The sequence below is a fragment of the Emys orbicularis genome, chromosome 24 (genome assembly GCF_028017835.1).
Source record: "Emys orbicularis isolate rEmyOrb1 chromosome 24, rEmyOrb1.hap1, whole genome shotgun sequence".
Taxonomy (NCBI): Eukaryota; Metazoa; Chordata; order Testudines; family Emydidae; genus Emys; species Emys orbicularis.
The window spans coordinates 11,159,285-11,179,439 of record NC_088706.1 but is presented as its reverse complement, the minus strand read 5'-3'; the positions used below and the strand labels follow the sequence as shown (position 1 = coordinate 11,179,439).

Below are 20,155 nucleotides of genomic sequence, written 5' to 3'. Positions count from 1 at the left end.
TGGTTTTAGCCCCTCCCACTTCATCAGGAGCCCCCAGTGGGCGTGGCTATGCCCTCCAGTGGTTTCCCACCTCAACCCTCTCCCCTGAGGAGACTCAACGCCCCATCCCTCAAATCAAAGAGGCCCCGCCCCCTCCCTTTGGGCTCCCAGAGGCCCCGCCCTCAAGACTCTCAGCAGCTCCGCCCTTCGCCCCCCCCTCCCGCCGAGTCACAGAGGCTCCACCCCATCTCGACCCGCGTTTCCGCCAGTCCCACCACGAGCCCTTTTCGTGCCTGCTCGGCTGCCGTAGCCGCGCCGTGCGTCGCCCCCGGCCGGGCGGGGCGGCGTGGCGTGCGGGGAAAGATGGCGGAGGCTTCCCCGCAGCCGGGACGGTACTTCTGCCACTGCTGCGCGGCCGAGATCGCTCCGCGCCTGCCGGTGAGGAGGGGGTCGCGGCCTGAGCTGGGGGGTGGCCGGGCAGTTGGTGAGGGGGAGGGGCCCGGGCCAGCTGGGGGATGGGGGGCTGAGAGGGGGTCGCTGGGGGGCAGCGGCCTGGGGAGGGTGAGTGATCAGACTGGGGGAGCTGGGGCAGTGGGGAGAAGTGGGGGGATGAAGGGGGTTGGGGTGGAGGGGGGGGGTCGGGGAAGGCGTGTAAAAGGGTCCCCTAGGCTGGAGGGGGAGGGAGGGAGGGAGGTTGTACTGGGCGGGGTTTAGGGAAGCCAGTCTGGGAGGGTGATGGGCTCTGTGCTGGGGAGAGCGGGGAGTTTCTAGCCTGCTGGACATCCCCTTGCTCTTCCTGGGTTGGAAGATAGCAAAGGGGACTGGGGGCTCTTGGGTGGGGAGCAGGAGGGTGAAGGGGACCCCCCCCATGTTCTGGGAAGAGTGGGATCCTGCTGACTGTTAAACTGCGAGGCGGTGGCTGTCCCCACACACCCTTCCCCCAGGCTTTCGAACTGGGACAACTTGACTGGGAGGGTGACTTCAATGTTTCATGGTAACATACACTGCAAAATGTTTGATCAAAAGACGTGCCCACCCCAACGCTGCCTATACCAAATACCCAGGGGGGCTGTCTCCTGGCACCCTATCCATGCCTCTGGGTTTTTCTTGCCCCACTGCCTTCATTTATGTGGCGGGAGAGGTTCTAAGTGACACTCTTCCAAATTAAAGCTGTGTGTTTACTACTCTATGTGCACCAGATAAACCCCAAACAAAAAACATGGGGGGGGGGGTGAGAGAGTTTCTCCAATTATCAGGAAGATTTTCTATTAACAGTCAGTGGAGAAAAGCGGAGTGTAACCCTTAGAGAAAGTAATTCTTTGGAATGTAGGAATGGGCAACCGTGAGGCAAACACAATAATTTCACTGACCAGCGCAGGACTGTTTCTTATACTCATTGTAGTGCTTTAACAGTGTGCTTTGAGCTCCACCTAAAATGCCCATGCAGCTTTACTTGTTAGGAGAGAAACACCCTCCCCCCATAATGGTGAGAAAAAAGTGCTGATTATTGGCATGAAAGTGACTTTGATAAAGTAACACGTTTGACCATGACTTGTAGGAAATCCAGCCAAGATGTGTTCTATTAATGAGTTGCCAAATGTCATCAGCCCATCAAGTTTATTTTTGAAGTTAATGAGCCTTTCCCTTGATGCTGAGCCTTTATTTGTCCTGAAACTCCTAACACATCATGCCAGGAAATTAATTGCAATAGAATTTTTATCTTTAGTGAAAAGCGACAGAGTCCTGTGGCACCTTATAGACTAACAGACATATTGGAGCATAAGCTTTCAAGGGTGAATACCCACTTCGTCAGATGTGTATGCATCTGACGAAGTGGGTATTCACCCACGAAAGCTTATGCTCCAATACGTCTGTAAGGTGCCACGGGACTCTTTGTCGCTTTTCACAGATCCAGACTAATGCGGCTACCCCTCTGATACTATCTTTAGTGAAATTCATTTGCTGATCTGGTGTACAGTGAAAACTCAAGATGTGCCATGAACTTGGTAGTGAGTTCCAGATATAATACTTGACATTTTAGTAGAGTGCTTAGCAGCTGAACATCTCAGGGTCCTTTAGACATGTTGCTAAATATTACTCCGGTATTACTGGGGAAATTGAGCCCTCAAACAGATTAAGAAATTTACCCAAGGTCATAAAAACATCAGTGCCAAGGTTGGAAATAGAACCCACTTCCCTACTCTAGCCACTAGACCATGAGGCTTCTCGGTGTTGTATTGTTTCTAGGGAAGTCTTTTTAAATGGTGTGCAAAAATAATCCAGTTTAATTCATATTTAAAAATCAACCCAGAGCTTCACTGTGTATTGTAAATGTGTGTTGCTGTCAACCGGTCTCTTTACTAGAGTAATTCACAGGGCTGTGAATGGTTGGTTGGTTGTGCTGGACTACTTTGTTAAATCTTCCTTCTGAGTGTTCAAATCTATAGCATTTTATATAGTCATAAGAGCGCTTTTACCACACCCTTTGGCCGGGGTTTTGGAAGGAGCAAAAGGAAGTTAGGTGTTCAGTTCTTATTAATTCAATGGGAATTGGGTGCCTAACTCCCTTGGGTCTCTTTGAAACTCCCAGCTGTAAAGTCTGAGTTGCAGAATCCTACCAAAAATCTATTTTCTGTTAGGCTATATGTACACTACCACATTTGTTGGTACAGTATAACTTGTGTTGTTCAGGAGTGTGGAAAAAACCACCCCTCTGAGCAACGCAAGTTTCACCAACAGAAGCGCCGGTGTGGACAGTGCTATGTCAGTCGAAGAGCTTCTCCCGCCAACATAACTACCGCCTCTCTTTGGGGATCGTTTAATTACGTTGATAGGAGAGCTCTGTCCCATCCGCATAGAGCGGCTACACAAGAGATCTTACAGCGGTGCAGCTGCATTGGTACAGTCGGGTGCTGTAAGCTTTCTAGTGTATACATAGCCTGGGTGAAGTGTACAAGATTTTGAGATAAACAAGTCTCTTTTTTGCCTCATACCTGATAAAGAGCTCTGTGTAGCTTGAAAGCTTGTACTCTCCACCAACTGAACCTGGTCCCATAAAAGATATTCCCTCACCCACCTTGTCCCTCTCATATCAGCTACAACACCACTGCAAACTATCTTTTAGTGTCAGACTTGACACCTAGTGCCAGTAGATTGTGTAGAGGAGTGTATGTTTATCTTAAAATGAACTAGAGGAAAGTTTACAAGTTTTTTATATTTTGAGGGTGTCTAGATTAGTTCAATGATTGTCTAGTAATTGTAACAGGCTGCTGAGAAGGTTGTCAAATTATTTTTAAATATAAATAAAAATGTCTCCTTTAAATCAGTTGCTGTTCAGCTGTTGCTGTAGCGTTGCTGTGATGCTTACTGTGAAAAGATTCTGCCTTTTCCCGATGTTTTTTAAACCTTCCAAAGTTACAAAAATACTAGTTTTTTTGTTTGGTAAATAGGCTCCCACATCTGTGTATGATTTAGCTTTAAGGTAAATACCACATTATGAATGCTCCTCAGGATGTGATCTTTGTCTGTGAACAGCAGCTGCTAAAACCTTCCAGTGCACACTGATGCTTGATTCTCCAAGTGTGTGTGTGTCTGAATATACCTGGTTAACCCTTTATATGGAGGAGATTTTTTTAGGTATGACTATCAAACACTATATTTTATTTTCTAGTCTGATTATGTTGTAACGGACGTTTTTAACCACAGCTTCAGACTCACTAACTGGATGTCATTTTCTTTCACGTGTGACAGCAGGGATTCCCTGATATTTCGACAAACTACTGTTGAACTGGGAGGTTAATATTTTTGTTAAAGGATGTTTAGCCTGGCAGGCTTTAATTTGAGCATCCAGCTTTCCTGATAACTCCTCAATTCAGTGGCTGTTTGATGAAAACTTTGCTGGCTGTTATTTTAAAATCAGGAAAGAGAATGTTTATAGCAAGATTTTCTAGATACGCCACCTTGGACTTATGTCAAGCACTGGTTCATAAACTAACCAAGGACAGGGCTGGTTGTTGCTTGAATGGAAGACCTTGAGGAAATCCAGCATGGTGATGCAGCTGGTGGCACTCGTCTTTCTGAGGCTTGGTCTACACTTACCCCCCAATTCGAACTAAGGTACGCAACTTCAGCTACGTGAATAACGTAGCTGAAGTTCGAAGTACCTTAGTTCGAACTTACCTCGGTCCACACGCGGCAGGCAGGCTCCCCCGTCGACGCCGCGGTTCCCCCGTCGACGCCACGGTACTCCTCTCGTCTAGCTGGAGTACCGCAGTCGACGGCGATCACTTCCTGGTTCGACTTATCGCGTCCAGACAAGACGCGATAAGTCGAACCCAGAACTTCGATTCCCAGCCGCCGAACTAGCGGCTGGGTGTAGACATACCCTGAGTCAGCAACTGGAAGTGCTGTTTCTGAAATACATAAAACTCAGGCCTTTAATCTTTGGTCCCATTAGAGATTCCATAGTACTTTTCAAAACGTGCTGAAGATAGATTTCTTGGCCAGATTCCAGCTTGGGTAATTAGTCCACCTACCTACAGTTCTTCCTACAATGTTATGTTGCTGCATTCTTTTAAACACCTGCTGTTTCACTTCTGGGATACCTGCAGTTGAGCAGTGGGTGAAATGAACCCTTTGTATCGCTGATCAGTTTTTCACCGGGTTGAAAGAATTGGATTTATATTTTACATTTATATACAGTTTAAGAGCTAAAAGGCTGATATGCTCCTGCTAACTACTCTTGAGCTTTGAGAGGGTGGATAGGGAATTTGTTGGTTGTCACCCCTCCATCCCCCCCCAAAATACTTCCTCCCAGATATATTGGTCACTAGCCTTGTGTAATACGCAAAGTTGGGTTTCCTATAACAATTGGAGCAATCCTTTTGGTGGTGAATGCAACCGTTGTCTGTTTTCTAACATCGCTCAGTGCTGAAAATCCAGGCTCAGTTGATTGATGCTCAAGCAGCTAGTTGTTTCAGAGGTCCAAATTAGGTAGGTCACTCTTATTGACAGCAAACTAAGTCACCAGAGTGGAACTGACACTGCATGTGTTACAAAAGGAAAGAGTCTAACAGTTTGAGGAGCAGCGAACTTTGGCAATTGTGCTGTTCCAGCTGCAAAAGAATTTGCTGATTGCTGTATTCAGAACTGCCTGTTGGCAAAATTATATCCCTCTAATAGGAAAGCTGAGAGGAGCCAATCACTTGCTTCTCTTGATCAGGCTCACGGTACTGAGCATGGAAAGCAATAGATTGGTTTTGTAAATTCTTATCCGAGTGGGGCATTGATGGAATTTGAGGACATTGGCTGAAGTTTATTTCAAAGGGAGAGAGACTGATCCAGTTTTTTGTACACTCCTTCCCCTGTGTGCCGTTAACCAACTCCCTGTGAGGCGTTTGGGTTAGGTAGGAACACGTCTGAAATACAAGTTGCAGGTATTTTGTAGAAACATGACTGCAAATCTAAAGAGAGTTCCGTGGGGGAGAGGAGGCAGCTGCATCTGTTAAGTGGTATTCAGGGGCAGTACCTACAGATGGGTGGCGTCTTGCTGACTCCTTATTCTCTGGAATAGAGACAATATCGAATGGATTTTGGGTGTTGCTGTGCACAGCTAGGGTCTTACAATGTTTTTTTTCCCCCATGGCTTGGGAAGGAATCACAAACTTCTTAGCAGGGTGAGCACAGGCCACTTGCATCCTGTTCCTTTTGGGAATCAGGTAGCTCGGCTCCTAAGTGGAATATCTTTGGGCTTGACTACACCACCCCACAGTTTGGACTAAAGGGATGTGAACAGCCGTGCACTCCAAAGTGCTGTGCTGTAACTGCCCCGTTTGGGCGCTTCGGGTGCAAATGTAAAGATCCCGAGTTCACACTAATTTAGTCCTCTTGGACTTGGGACCTTTAAATTCATGCCTGCAGTGTCCACAGCACTTTGGTACTCACTGCTATTCATACCACCGTAGTTCAAGCTGCAGGTTAATGTAGACATGCCCTATGTTCTTGGGTGTGACAATCCTGAAAGTAAAAGTAGTAGGGGAAGCAGCACCTGCATTCTTTGGAAAGATAAACTCAGATAAGCCAGCTATTAGTATTAGTGGAATTAGTAAATTCCACTTAGGGTAGGCAAAATATAAATGACCAAAGTGTCCTGTTTGGTTCAAACTGGGCATGGTACACTTCACTTCCTCTCTCCAGCTGCACTGTATTGTATAGCATTGTTGTGTGTAGTTATTTGTGGGGGCTCATTTTAGTGACAAGTGAGTCCTGCGTATAATTTTAAGCCCTTTGAGTTTCTTCTGTCTCAAAGGGGCAATCGAACCATCAATAGTCATTAAACATAAATGCTTCACTAAAGCTGGGACTAAATGAGAAAAGCAGGTGTAGAAGACCCTTACTCTGAGAAGGAATTCCGATTCTGAACATGCCGACTGTTTGAGCTTTATAAAAGGTCCGGTCTTAAATTTGGAGCGATAGAGGTAGATGGAACGAGCTTTCTCTAATGAGCATGCAGAGTGGGAGGTTATTTTAGTGTTTGTGTTGCAGAATGACCCCCTTATGTCTCCTTGAAGCCTCCATTGGTAGAGCTACACTGCAATTATAAACCCATGGCGGGCCCATGCCAACTGGCTGGGGCTGTGAGGCTTCTAAATTGTGGTGTAGACATCTGGGTTCTGGCTGGAGCCCGGGCTCTAGGACCCTGCAAGGTGGGAGGGTCCCAGAGCTCAGGGCTGCAGCCAGAGACCCAACTCTACACCGCAGTTAAACAGCCTCTCAGCCCCACATGCCTGAGTCAGCTGGGTTGTCTAATTGCAATGTCGACATACCCTGTGTGGTGAAAAATCCCAGCTCTTGTTAGTAAATGCTTTCCTCTTTGTTCTTCCTGACATTATAATTGGCAGTAACTGTAACTCCACATTGTTTCTCTTTCATTCTGACAGTTTGTCCTCTAGAAGCCATTTGAAAATCAACACGTACGCATGCTGCCTTGCCAGGAAATCCAGTGGTTTTGCTTTCACTTCACCTGTGACTACATTAAGATCTGTCTTCTTTCTAATGCTCTGTCTGCGCTGGGGGTTAACCAGTGTTATCTGAACCACTTTTAAACCATGCTCCAAACAGTTTCAGGCTTAAGTTTGTCTGGCCAGTGTGATGAAGGCCCAAGTTCCCTCTAAGCTGTGCGGCCACATGGCTGCGCAGCAGGCTATCAAGGGCTGCTGCGGCAAGAGAGGGCTGGAGGGAGTCCCCTCCCCCCCCCCCCCCTTGGGGCAGCCTGCACCCGAAACCCCTCATCCCCAGCCCCACCCCAGAGCCCACACCCCCAGGCTAAGCCCTCACCCCCTGCACCCCAACCCTCTGCCCCAGCCCTGAGCCCCCTCCCATATCCTGAACCCCTCATCCCTGGCCCCACCCCAGAGCCCCCAGCCGAAGCCCTCACCCCCCTGCACCCCAACCCTCTGCCCCAGCCCTGAGCCCCCTCCCACACTCCAAATCCCTCGGCCCCACCCCCGCCACACATCACTTCCATATTGGTGCACATAACAAAATTAATTCCGCACATGGATGTAAACAATAGAGGGAACATTGACTGAAGGCATACGTTAATGATTTAAAAACTGTTATAAAGGGTGCTTGACTTTCTGTGGTCTATAATCTAATCTCTGCATAACAGAATGCTTTTAAAACATGATTTGATAACAGTTGTGCCCTGTTCCCACTGACTAGGGAAACTGTTATGCCTGAAATGGTTTTATGCAGCATTTAAAACTGGTTCATGTAATACAGTGTGGATAGAGAAGGATGTAGCCATGTGTCTGTATCCCATGAGTCTGTTAAGTAGAGATTCTTTTTACAAAAGGGTGAGAAACAAGCATGGAATTCTGGGATTTGTAGCCTTCCGTCATAAAAGGCACAAAATAAGTCCAGACAGAACTCCTGAAATCATCTCAGTTGCCATCAGAAACTAAAGAATGCTCCGGAAAGTGTGAGGTAGAAAGGCTGCCTATTACATTTGTAGTTAATCCTGCTCTACCTGGGGAAGGATAGTAAGAGTGAGGTTATGAAGTTTGGAATTTTCTCTGGAATTGTTAACTTCACGTATTGTTACATGTTGGTCCTCATTGTGAAAGTTGGTGTGGCCTTGCATGAATTAAGACCAATTTCTAGTTAGTCCCCTTAAATGTGAATAATTTGAGCCCGGTGTTACACGGGGCTGCAGTGCTATATGTCCTACCATATCTAATCCATAAAGATGGCTTCCTCCTTCTCCAGGACTTAGAGCTCCTGCTTGTCGCCAGAGTGGCTCAAAACAGTGACTTCTTTGGTACTTAAAGCATGGTGGACTTTGGGGAGTGGCGCAATGCCTGACTTCACCTCTTAGTTTATAGAATGTTATTCTGAGCGCACAGTCAGGTTTTCCGTGCCTTATGCCTGTTGGCTAGCAGTAACATCCATCCTTGAGAATGGAACGCAGGGTTTTTCTCCATTTCTCCATATGGAAGATACTATCTGTAACTATTTTCTAGCACCTGCGTTTCTCATGTAGTTTTTCTCTTCTATAGGATTATATTTGCCCAAGGTGTGAATCTGGTTTTATTGAAGAACTTCCAGAGGAGCCCAGGTAATTTGCTGTTCCTGAAGGATACCGTGAACGTTAACTTGGAATCTTCTCTGTTCTGTTTCCTTTTCCTGGGGTGGGAGGTGTTACAAACTAAGGGGACCGGTTGGACAACCTCTAACGATATTTGGTTTTTCTCAGTGAAAACCTACTTGATTTTTCCAAAGTTGTAACATACTTAACTCACACACAGTCTGTGTCCACAACCATGTTTCCCAACCATGATGGATGGAAGCCTGACATCCTCACTAGTGACCTGTGGACATTCAGAGAACTTTCTGCAGTTTTGACTGGACTTTCTCTGCCCTGGGCTGCTTGCTCCAAACCTCTCTCTTTCCCACAGTCTCTTCATCTTAGCTTCACTCCATACCTTCTCTTCTCCCATGCCTTGACCCCTCATCCCCCTGCCCTTTTCTTTCCTTTTAACTGATCCCCTGCTAACTAACCCCCCCCCCCAAAAAAAAAAACCCCACCATGCAACTTAAATCCCATTTGCTGCCATCACATTGTTTACTCTGCTTGTATGTTCTACCTCATCCCCCACCCTGCGTCTGTCTTGTCTAGTTGGTTTGTAAGCTCTTCAGGGCAGGACCGTCTACTTTTCTGTGTTGCAGGGTGCCCAGCATAATCGTGCCCTGATCTTGTTTGGTCCTTAGGCACTACCAAAATATACATATTAATTTAAATAAAATAATAAGCATGACAGTAGCTGATTTCTAACCGTTTTTCTGCTATGTAGACAGTAGCACCTAGCTGTGGGTTAATTGGGGGTAGCGCCCCCCGAAATCTGAGAGAGCGGATGATGTCCCAGAGGCCACTGTGAAGAAACACCCACTATTCCAGGGGTTCTCAAACTGGGGGTCGGGACCCCTCAGGGGGTTGTGCGGTTATTACATGGGGGGTCGCGAGCTGTCAGCCTCCACCCCAAACCCCGCTTTGCCTCCAGCATTTATGTCGTGTTAAATATATTAAAAGTGTTTTTCATTTATAAGGGGGGTCACACTCAGAGGCTTGCTATGTGAAAGGGGTCACCACTACAAAAGATAGAGAACCCCTGCACTATCCCATACACACAGCAGGAAGCAGTGATACACACATAGTTATACAGAATGTGATCAGGATGTGGTTTTTGCCTTGTAAAAAATGCTTTAATGTGTGGACACGCTGACCTGTTTTGGCTGTAATGGTGCGTTTGCCAGTGCAGGTTACGCGTAATGTAATTCTTGGTCTTGACTTGCAGTGAGCGTGGCCTTGAGATTTAAACAGTGCAAGGTGACAAGATGTTAAAGAGGTCCACTTGTTTGTTCTTAAACGTATAAGCAAGTCTCCGCCTACGTCAACTGTATCAAGTGTGCATTAGTTATTCCTTTGGATTGCAGTAGGTTTTCTAAACCCATGCAGAGGCATAGCTCCATGCTGAAAGGCAGCATTGTCTGGTAGATGGAGCTAGAAATCGTGCCTAGCTAATCCTAGCTCTGAGAGTGACTTGCTGTGACTTTGGCAGAGTCAATCAGGTGCTCTGAACCTCAGTTTACTCTGCTGTAAAACCAAGATAACATTTAGCACACGCATGAGCCATGAGGAGTAACGTTCATACAGCTCTTTGAAAGCATAGCGCTATGTATTGTTAATAGTTCTCTTGTAATCATTTGCTAACTGTCATTCTCTGACTGGTCATGTGATTTTGCAGTGCAGAAAAGAGGACTGGTTCCAACGAGTGGGTTTGCAACAGCAGCATTAAGCGTGTTTGCATCGTTGTGATGTTGGCATCCTAAATCTTACCCTCATGGTGCTCTGGAGAACGTAGCTGAGTTGCCTAGGGGTGGAGTGGGTAGAGGAATGCTTGGCTGATGTAACAGGTGGGCCTTCTCTAGCAAAGTTACTGTTCTGCAGCTTCATGAGATGTGCACAAGGCAATCAACAAGAGGGGGAAAGATCTGAATATTCAGGGAAGTAAGGAACAGCAAGAAACAAAAATTACATGAGCGATTGCAGTGGGAAACAGCAGCTGATGAGAAAATAATGTGTTGCCTGTGAAATGGTTTTGCACAACTCGTAAACTGGTGTGACGTTTGCCCCTACCGAGATCCCATCCCTTGCTTCCCTCTGCTGCAAAAGGCTTTCCATCGACCCCGCGCGTCGCGAGTCAGCATTTCTGAGTCTAACCGATGCTGTTCGCTCTTCTCAGGAATGCTGAGAATGGTTCCAGCTCTTCCGCGTCGACCAGCGATCAGAGCAGGCATCCATTCGAGGTGAGTAATAGCAGCTCCCCAGCCCCTGCTAGATTATTTTTTTCTTGCCATTGGATCTGAATGTTTTCCACAGACAGATCATTTTATTATGTCCCCTGGATTTTGTCAAAGTTTGGGGGTAAATATCATCCAAGCGCCGCTTCTAGAACTCTCTAAATATGGCATTCTTCTCGGTGGACAGCTGCGTCTCCCCATATCCCGCTTTTGTTAGGGGGAGCCAGGCTGTGGTATATTGAACTGTTTATCTGGGTATGCCGTGGTCACCGTTTAAGGCAGGGGTGGGCAAACTTTTTGGCCTGAGGGCCACATTGGGGTTGCAAAACTGTATGGAGGGCCGGGTAGGGAAGGCTGTGCCTCCCCAAATAGCCTGGCTCCCGCCCCCTATCTGACACCTCCCAGTTTCCGCTCCCTGACTGCCCCCCTCAGAACCCCTGACCCATCCAACCCCCCCGCTCCTTGTCCCCTGATCGCCCCCGGGACCCCACCCCCATCCAACCCTCCTGCTCCTAGCCCCCTGACTGCTCTGACCTCTATCCACACCCCCGTCCCCTGACAGGCCCCCCGGGACTCCCATGCTTATCCTCCGCCCCCCGTCCGCCCCCCAGAACCTCCGCCCCATCCGTCCGCCCCCTGCTCCCTGTCCCCTGACTGCCCCCCCAGAACCTCCCGCCCCTTATCCACCCTCCGGCCCCCTTACCATGCTGCTCAGAACAGCATGTCTGGCAGCCGCGCCGCCCGGCTGGAGGTAGACACACTGACGCTCTGCTCGGCAGGAGCACGCAACCCCGCCACCCAGAGCGCTGCCTGCGCGGTGGCGTAGCTGCTGGGGAGGGGGGACAGCAGGGGAGGGGGCTGGGGGCTAGCCTCCCTGGCTGGGAGCTCAAGGGCCGGGCAGGACGGTCCCACGGGCCGTAGTTTGCCCACCTCTGGTTTAAAGAGTCAGCAGTTAGCCTCAGTGCCACACAGTGGTATCAGAAAAATAATGGTTATTTCCTAAATTTAATCTCGGCCGATGCTGTCTGCTCATTACAGGGCTGCTTCTCAGCACAGAGCCCTCAGCTGTGATGCTGGAGGCTGTCTGCAGAGTTTGGCTTTGTTTCATCACAGAGGCCTTTGTTGGGACCTGAATATTGTTAGTAGAAGTAAAAGCTTGCTCCTTGTGACCAATCTGCCTTGAATTCCCTTCACTACAGAACGTGGATCAGCACTTATTCACCTTGCCACAGGGCTATGGCCAGTTCGCCTTTGGGATTTTTGATGACAGCTTTGAGTTTCCTGCCTTTGGGTCCAGTGGCCAATCTGAAGACAACAGGGACTCCGAGAACCGGCGGGACAGAGAGCACCAGTCTCGGCACAGATATGGCGCAAGGCAGCCCCGAGCCCGCCTCACTGCACGGCGTGCCACTGGCAGGCACGAGGGAGTCCCAACGCTAGAAGGGTGAGAGGTGGTTTCGCTTTCTAGGGCTCTGCTCAGTGACCAGGGCTTGATTTTCTTTTTAAAGGGGTTTAGCTGAGAACCATAACATTTGTTTGTGTTCTCCATTCACGAGGACTAGCCCCCACTAAAAGCTTCCTGTGTCGCGTTCTTCTCCTTCACAGATGTCTTACTTTCCATGCAAACAGCTGCTTTTGGAAGATTACATTTCAGCCGGACTAGAACCCTTATCAAGCCTGTATCTTGAGTGAAATTGGCCATGGTTTACCTGTACTCTACAATAGGTCATACCACAAAGAAGGGAATATACCTGAGAGCTTTTAACTAAAAGATGCCCTAGACTGAATAAGCATCTGTCTGCCCTGATTCTTTTCCTTGAGCTTGGTCACTTGTGGGCAAAGCAGCATGAAACCCAGCTGATGTGTCCGATCACTGGTGAATTTCTCCGCTCTTTGCAATCAGCAGTTGGAAATGCTGCTGCCTCCTAGGCCTATGCTAAAAAGTAGGATCCCAGAGACACTGTCCACTTCCCACCTTTGTGTAGGAAAATGTTCCTCTCTGAATAAAATCCTTCGACTTCTTTCTGTGGCAAGAAATAAGTAGTCACTAGGGCGTGGTCTACACTGTGGGGGGGGGGGGGGAGGGATCGATCTAAGATACGCAACTTCAGCTACGAGAATAGCGTCGCTGAAGTCGACGTATCTTAGATCGACTTAGAATCACTTACTTCGCGTCCTCGCGGCGCGGGATCGACGGCCGCCGCTCCCCCGTCGACTCCGCTTCTGCCTCTCGCTGTGGTGGAGTTCCGGAGTTGATGGCAAAGCGATCGGGGATCGATTTATCGCATCTACACTAGACGCGATAAATTGATCCCTGATAGCTTGATCACTACCCGCCGATCTGGCGGGTAGTGTAGACGTACCCTTGGATGCAGTTGCATCTTAAGCCGGATACCGTGTCTTACCTTTCGTTCCCCCTGATGGTACCACAGTATTTCCTAGCTACTCTGGACTTCCAGGCTGTTTGTGGGATTTAGTGGATCCTAGTTCTTATTTGATTTTGATTTTGCTGTCTTTCAGAATTATACAGCAGCTGGTCAATGGCATTATTGCACCTACAACAATACCAAACCTAGGACTAGGCCCTTGGTGAGTTGGAGTTACGGGTTACTCTACCTAAAGGTCTGGTTGTGTGTAGTCCCAGTGGAGACTAACACCCTGTTGTCTTTATTCTTAAAGGGGAGTCTTGCATTCGAATCCAATGGACTATGCCTGGGGTGCCAATGGCTTGGATGCAATTATTACACAGGTAAAACTGGCACCTGTTCTATGCGTATGCCACTGGGGGATGCTCGTGTGCAGTGATTGGTACTGGAGTGGAGCCCTTTCTCTAAGAATCTACCCTTCTCCCTTCCATAGAGGGGTAGCACTGACATCTGTCTTGGTTAGTAGGGACTTACAGTCCAGTATGCCTCCAAACCCTACCGTTGAGTCAATGTGTATAAAAGTGTCTACACAAGGAGCTTAGGTTTGCACTCCATTGCCAGGGAAAATGTCTTTTGTTTCATGTTTCATGATTCATGTGTCTTGAAATGCACCAGTAGGGAGCGCTCTGTTTACTTCCCCTGCAGTGGCTTATCCTGGAATGAGGCTTTTCAGTAACTGTTTCCTAAAGGAAGCAATGTATTTGAAAACCCAAGATCTGCACCTAGGGGGAACAGTGTGACCAGAAACATGTTTCAGTCGGGGCTTGGTTGTGGTTCCAAAAGACAAGCATGTTCTCCTGTCTGCCACAAGCTGACAACCTGTTTTATGGCTGTTGGTGATTTAGGAAGGTAGAAGAGAGGGCCGCACTTGATTCTGCTCCTGGTATTCCTCATGCTGTCCGATAACAAAGGCACCCATTAAATTTGTGGCAGGAACAATGTTTTAAATTTAAAAACATTAAGAGGAAATCATTCCTGTAGCATGTGTTCGGCAAGTGGAATTCACTGCTGGAGAGTTCTAAGACGAATTGTCATGACTGGGGCATGGGCGGTCAGACCTAGTGGTTGGAGCAGGAGTCAGGAATTAGGAAGCAGCCCAAAGCAGGGAGATCCCCGTTGCATGCACAACTTCCTGTTCCTGTGCTGGGTTTATATAGAAGTTGTGAACCAATCAGGACCTCCAGCATTCTGCCAATCAGATTCCAGGACTGGAGTCCTCTGCCAGGGGCTTCTATTCTGGCAACTGCTAGCAGGTCCCTGGGTGGCAGGTTGGAAGAGCCCTGTGGACCAGGGTTCAAGACTTGTGGTCCCCGCCGTCTATGCGCATGTTAAATCTCATGCTGAGGGTTGTCAGCTGGTCCATTCAGAGGTCAGGATGGAATTTTTCTCCTCGGTGCAGCTCTGCAAAGTTGCCCAGCTCCATGGTGGGGAATTAATATTTGAAGCATCAGGAGTTAGCCAGCAGTAGAAGCAGGTGACAGGACACTGGGTTAGATGTCTCAATACCTTAACCTAACAAATCCTGTGTACCATCCAGCCGGTGTCGTTTTCCTGTACTGTATGGCGTTTTGTCTTTCAGTTATTAAATCAATTTGAAAACACTGGGCCGCCTCCAGCAGACAAAGAGAAGATCCAAGCGCTCCCCACCGTTCAGATAACAGAGGAACACGTAGGTACGTCCCCTGCCTCCTCAGCGAGTCATCCAACAAAGAGCTTTGCAAAGCTTTCATGTGGTTTTTCCCTTGGGATTTTCATGTTGGCTCCTAATCTGTCGTAGGGCTAAAGAATTCCAGAGGCAGAACTGGGCACAGCTCTCTCTCATACGCCTGCCTGAAGGAAGCACTGTAAAGCTGATACGTTTGCACTAGGCAGTTAACTGCCCCAGCTTTAGCAGCTAACGTAGCTAGACGCGTATAAACGTTGGAGCCAGCAGAGAAGTTGGGGGACTCTCTTGGAAATGAGAGGTCTTTACTATCTCCTGGGCATTGTCGCTTTTTAGGGGAATCTCACACCGCTGTAGTGCCACTGGTAGGAGTGGTGGTGTAGAACAGCCGGCAGCATGCTTACCACTGCGTAGAGATTGGCTCAATCCTCATTTTAAAGCCCAGACCGAACCTGTTGAGGAGTTTTCACACCTGACCCAAACCTGATGCTTGTAGTTGGGTGGGGCCCATTGGTTTTGTTTCAGGTAGCACGGCTCTCGCGCACGCTGTGCCGGACTCTGGGCCAGGAGCCCTATGCTGTCTGGTCTCCACCCCCGCACTCCACTCACCCCCCAGGAGGTTCTGTCCCTGCCACTGCTGGGTGCACATGGTACATGACATGTCGCACTCCGCTGGGGCTCCTTCCTACAGGACTGGGGAGCCCAGTCTGAGGCATGCCCCTGCAGGGAGCTCGGCTGCCTGGCAGCAGCTTCAGACAGCCCTAGCGCCTTTGGCCACGGAGTGTCCTGGCAGGCAGGCAGGACGGGGAAGGAATCCAGCCCACCTGCCTGGCTAAGCCAGCATCGTCCCACGCCTGCTGTGCTGTGCTATGTGTATCCCACCCCTACCTGCACAGCAGCACAACGTGGGCTCCTGGTGCACTCCGAGTCTCCTCGTGCTGCCCCCTTCCATGGCAGAGCCGGGCCGCTGTCCGCCGACTCCTTCAGCCAGCTGCTGCCACCTCCACTGAGCTCTGGGGACAGGGAACCGGATCCTTCCCTTGCTTCCTCAAAGTCCAAACCCGAGCGTGAGAGCGTCAAGTTCTTTTCATGCCTCATCTGACACCTGTAGTCAGGTTCTGGTCAGGCTGCAAGCCTCTGCCCCTGTCTCTTCTAGATGGGCTATAAGCAGCATTACATGAGACAGCCGTAAAAATGCACCCAGTGGGACTGCAGCTGTGAAATTCTCCTGAAACGGTCAGCGCTGGTGCAGCCCCTGCGTGTAAACATCTCTTGGGAGCAGTGAATGGTGTTTGCTGGCTGTCATAGCAGTGCATAGTAAAATGCTGGGCAGACTGGCTTACAGGAATAGATATTTGACTCTGTTAGGTTTAATATAGAATTAGGCTTGGCAGACTTTGATTTTTAGTTTTTATACTATCGGTGTTTATTTTTAAGCTTTTTTTTTTATTTCTAGCTTCACAATGGGGGAATGATGGGAGGGGTTGGACAATACTTATTGAATGACAGTATTCGCTGAGAGTCACAAAGTTAGTTTTGTAATTGTTGAAATACAAATTGTCGACCACATATGTCAAAATATACAAGGTACGTTTCCTTAACTCAAATTCTAATAGGTTCTCAAACAGCCTTTTTCTTTCTTTACCGGTGTGTAAATTTTGATGATTGTTGATGGAAATATTTTTTCGTGGGTTTGTGTGTACAATGACATTGACATTTAAAAATAAAAAATTGAATCTTTCCAAGCCTACACCTGAAACACTGGCAGCAGCATGTTGCGAAAGGGAGTAAGAGAGAAAATATAGGTAAGGAAGGAGAGGAATTTGGGAGTAAGGTGGAGAGATACAGGCAGCTATCCCAAGTGGCAGAAGCTCTGGAGGCAGTAGCTTTCTCCCCAGTGCTGGGGAGACTGAGAAAGGTCATCAGGTAACTGGCCTAAGTCAAGAATAAAGAGAGTCAGGTTAGCTGGAGCACGTCCGTGGCGAGTTTTCAAAGCTGGGCAGCTCTGAACGGATTTCTGAAATGGGAGGGGAAACCAGCGCTCATTCTGCTCCCAAGCAGTCAGCCCTCTTGATTCTTAGCTTTGTGTTTTTGTGACTCGCAGGTTCCGGGCTCGAGTGTCCTGTATGTAAAGAGGATTACACACTTGGTGAAAATGTCCGGCAATTACCCTGCAATCATCTATTCCACAATGGCTGTATAGTCCCTTGGCTGGAACAGGTTAGTTACACCAGCGTGCGGATCCCTTTGATGCCAGGGGAATATTATATACTCTGGACATGTTCCATTATACTGTTCTCATTGGTAAATATTTCTATATCCTGATGATGCCTGAGCGTGAGCAGCCTTTTGGCTCTGAAGAAGGAGGCAGTCAGCAGCGTGACCGGCTGTTACTCGCACTGTTCCCATGTCCTATGTCTAATCCTTTCTCTCTTGATTTTTTTTTTTTTTTAATCTCCAAAGCACGACACATGCCCCGTGTGCCGGAAAAGTTTAAGTGGACAAAACACTGCCACGAATCCCCCAGGACTCACAGGGATGAATTTCTCCTCCTCGTCGTCTTCCTCTTCCTCCAGCTCACCAAGTAATGAAAACTCGTCAAACAACTCATGAATCCTAGCCCAGCCCCTGTCCCGCGTTCCCTGTCCATAGCCCTTCCTCCCTAGCCAACATAAGCAACTAAGGGCCTTCCGGAGCGGAGCAAGGGGGGGAACTGAAACCCAGAAATTCCCTCACGAGGCCCCTGGTTCTTCAGAGACGAGACACCTCATGCTCTCCAGTGGGAGGAAGTTCTCTGAATTCATCGCGTCGCCGCGTGGACTCTTAAAACTGCCGTGAAAGGCCGTTAAGCTTCACAAATTGGAAACCCAAGGTGCTGAGCGATTGGCTGCGACTCCAACTGGGGGAAGGTGGTTTGTATGGTTTTGAGATTCCGCTCTTTATATTCTGGCCCCCGCTCCTCCATCCCTTATGCTTTGAAGTTTTAAACCTTTAAAATGACAGTGTAACAAAATCTGGTTTGCTCCGAGGATTTCCAGGTGGGGAGGACGAGTGAGGGTGGAGGAGTTGCCACAGAAAATGTGAACTCTTGGAATAGACAGCTATCCCTCCCTCCCCTGCCACAGTCCCTTTTTGTTTTCTTTATAACTTCACCCTTCTCATAGTCAACACCGAAAGGGTTTTTATAATTTTAAATTATTACTGCTGTTAAATAAATGGACATTTCAGCTCAACAAGAAGGTATGCATGATTTGTGGATAAATACAGGGTAAGCTCGTCTGAGTACTGTACTATACCTTCCCAGCGGCAGGGCAGCCTGCCCTGAGATCATTGTGCCCTCGTTCCCTCCCCAGCGTGCCATAGGCTGGTACACGGTGACTTCTTTAGCACTAGGTTCCTACTGACCAACGCCCGTGTACATTGCCAGCCTGCAAATCGTCAAGCGCTGTCGGCTGCGGGATAGAAACTGCAGCATTCTTGTTCGGTTTTTGTATTTCTACCCCTCCTGCCAACCCCTGCAGTCCTGCCCTTCTCTCACCCTGGATGTGGAGTGTTGGCTGCAGGACTGGAGTTGTACCAGAGTGAGGACCAGCCAAACACCATCGTGATCAGATCAAATACAGAGCAAGGGACGCTTGAGAAAAATGTATTTCAAAGCTACTTCAAAATACAGCTGCTTTAAAAATTCCCAGGAGCTTGTGAATCGGTTTCCTTGCAAGAGTTGGTTTGCTGGGGGGAGGGTGGTGGGGGGAACTTTTGTCCTGATCTGGGGGTTTTTGATTTGGTATGAGGTTTTTTAATCGGATCCATTCTGGAGGGAGGAAGTCAGAGCGAGTATGCTCAAAGTTACGTTTTCATGGGTTGGGGGCAGGACATATTCCATTTACTGTTCTGATCACTTTGAAGCTGAAGTTTTAGTGGCGGATGGTGTGATTCTGAAGGCATCCGTAGTAGGAACCGTTGTAGATGGGGGTTTTCCAGGCCTGCCTGCGGGATAGAGGGTCCTGCCCCATGTAAAGGGGAGGCTGTGACACAAGCTGTAGCTGGAGGATTAAGTGAAGCAACTGATCCCATGGAAGACCCCAAAGAAGCACTATGGGTGTGCGGCTCCAACTGAGCTCTGGGGCTGCACAGTCAGCAGGGAGAGCCAGGTGGGAAATCTAGCTGTCGGACCACAGAAGATGCTGAATGATGTGTCTTCAGGGTGAGAGGTAGAAGCTTATTTCTGGAGTCAAGTGGTGGATTCTCAAAAACAAATCTGCTCTTGAGAGCTCGCCACACTGACATGGTCTGGCCTTAGAAGGAATCCTGGAGTCTTAGCCAAGATCAATGGGTGTGTGATATGCAATGTGTGTTGAAGGCCTTCACAGAAGTGTACGGGGGAAGGAAGATGGGTAAGGAGTCCGCTGCAGAGAGAGCCTTTTCCTCCAGGGTGGGACCGTGTGGCAAGGCACATGAGCATTCTCTCATCTCCAAGGCCAGGTTGACAGGTTTTACCAATGTAGCTATGTCAGGAGTGTGGAAAAAATCACCCCCCTAACTCATGGCTTTGCCAGCAAAACCCTTTGTGTAGACACATCTTCTACCGCAAAAGGGACTCTTTCTGGTATAGCTAATGTCATTCGGGGAGATGGTTTAACAGAAGAACTCCTTTTGCTGGTATAAGCTGCATCTCCCCTAGGGGACTTCGCCCAAAGCCTTTGTAGTGTGGCAGGAACGCTGCCAGCTTTTTTGCTGCCCTAGGCGGCGGAAGGTCCCACCCCCGAAATACCGCCCCCCACAGAGGCGGCGGAAGGTCCCGCCCCCGAAATACCGCCGATGACCGGGGCGGCCAAAGATCCGGCTGCCGCCCCCCAAATGTTAGCGCCCTAGGCGACTGCCTAGGTCGCCTAATGGGTTGCGCCGGCCCTGTAGTGTGGACTAGCCCCAAGTAATGTGAGGTTTTTAACAGGAAGAAGCTGTTATACCCTGCAAACTCACAGTTGCAGTTTTGTGTGTTGCCAGCAGGTGGAGCAACAGGCCCAGAGGTTTCAAACAATCTGGTTGTGGCAAAGCTAAAACGTCCTAAAGATGATTGGGTGTCTAGTGGCAGTCAGCCAGGTCACGTACTGACCCGGCTAACCTAGTCTTCATGGGAAGGCTTTTATTCTGACTCTGGGGTAGGGGGGCCAAGGGGACCTGGCTTATACCTTTAGTTAAGATCTGTGGCTCGGGGTGTAAATTTTAG

The 20,155-nt window shown here is 48.7% G+C and overlaps 1 protein-coding gene across 1 annotated transcript; it reads left to right on the top strand.

The window, feature by feature from the left end:
* Nucleotides 1-311: 311 nt before the first annotated feature.
* On the top strand, nucleotides 312-18,615 carry RNF126 (ring finger protein 126). Its single transcript, XM_065421974.1, has 9 exons — nucleotides 312-417; nucleotides 8,538-8,596; nucleotides 10,782-10,845; nucleotides 12,039-12,283; nucleotides 13,360-13,428; nucleotides 13,519-13,588; nucleotides 14,845-14,938; nucleotides 17,033-17,148; nucleotides 17,392-18,615. The coding sequence occupies exons 1-9, from the start codon at nucleotides 343-345 to the stop codon at nucleotides 17,539-17,541; spliced, it is 942 nt and encodes a 313-aa protein (XP_065278046.1). The 5' UTR covers nucleotides 312-342; the 3' UTR covers nucleotides 17,542-18,615.
* The last annotated feature ends 1,540 nt before the right edge of the window (nucleotides 18,616-20,155 follow it).

What these genes read in the sequence shown, in the direction of transcription:
- RNF126 (XM_065421974.1), top strand. Translation starts at nt 343, where the DNA reads ATGGCGGAGGCTTCCCCGCAGCCGGGACGGTACTTCTGCCACTGCTGC. An exon ending in GAACTTCCAGAGGAGCCCAG is followed by an intron (nt 8,597 to 10,781) that starts GTAATTTGCTGT and finishes CGCTCTTCTCAG; the next exon opens with GAATGCTGAGAATGGTTCCA. An exon ending in GATAACAGAGGAACACGTAG is followed by an intron (nt 14,939 to 17,032) that starts GTACGTCCCCTG and finishes TGTGACTCGCAG; the next exon opens with GTTCCGGGCTCGAGTGTCCT.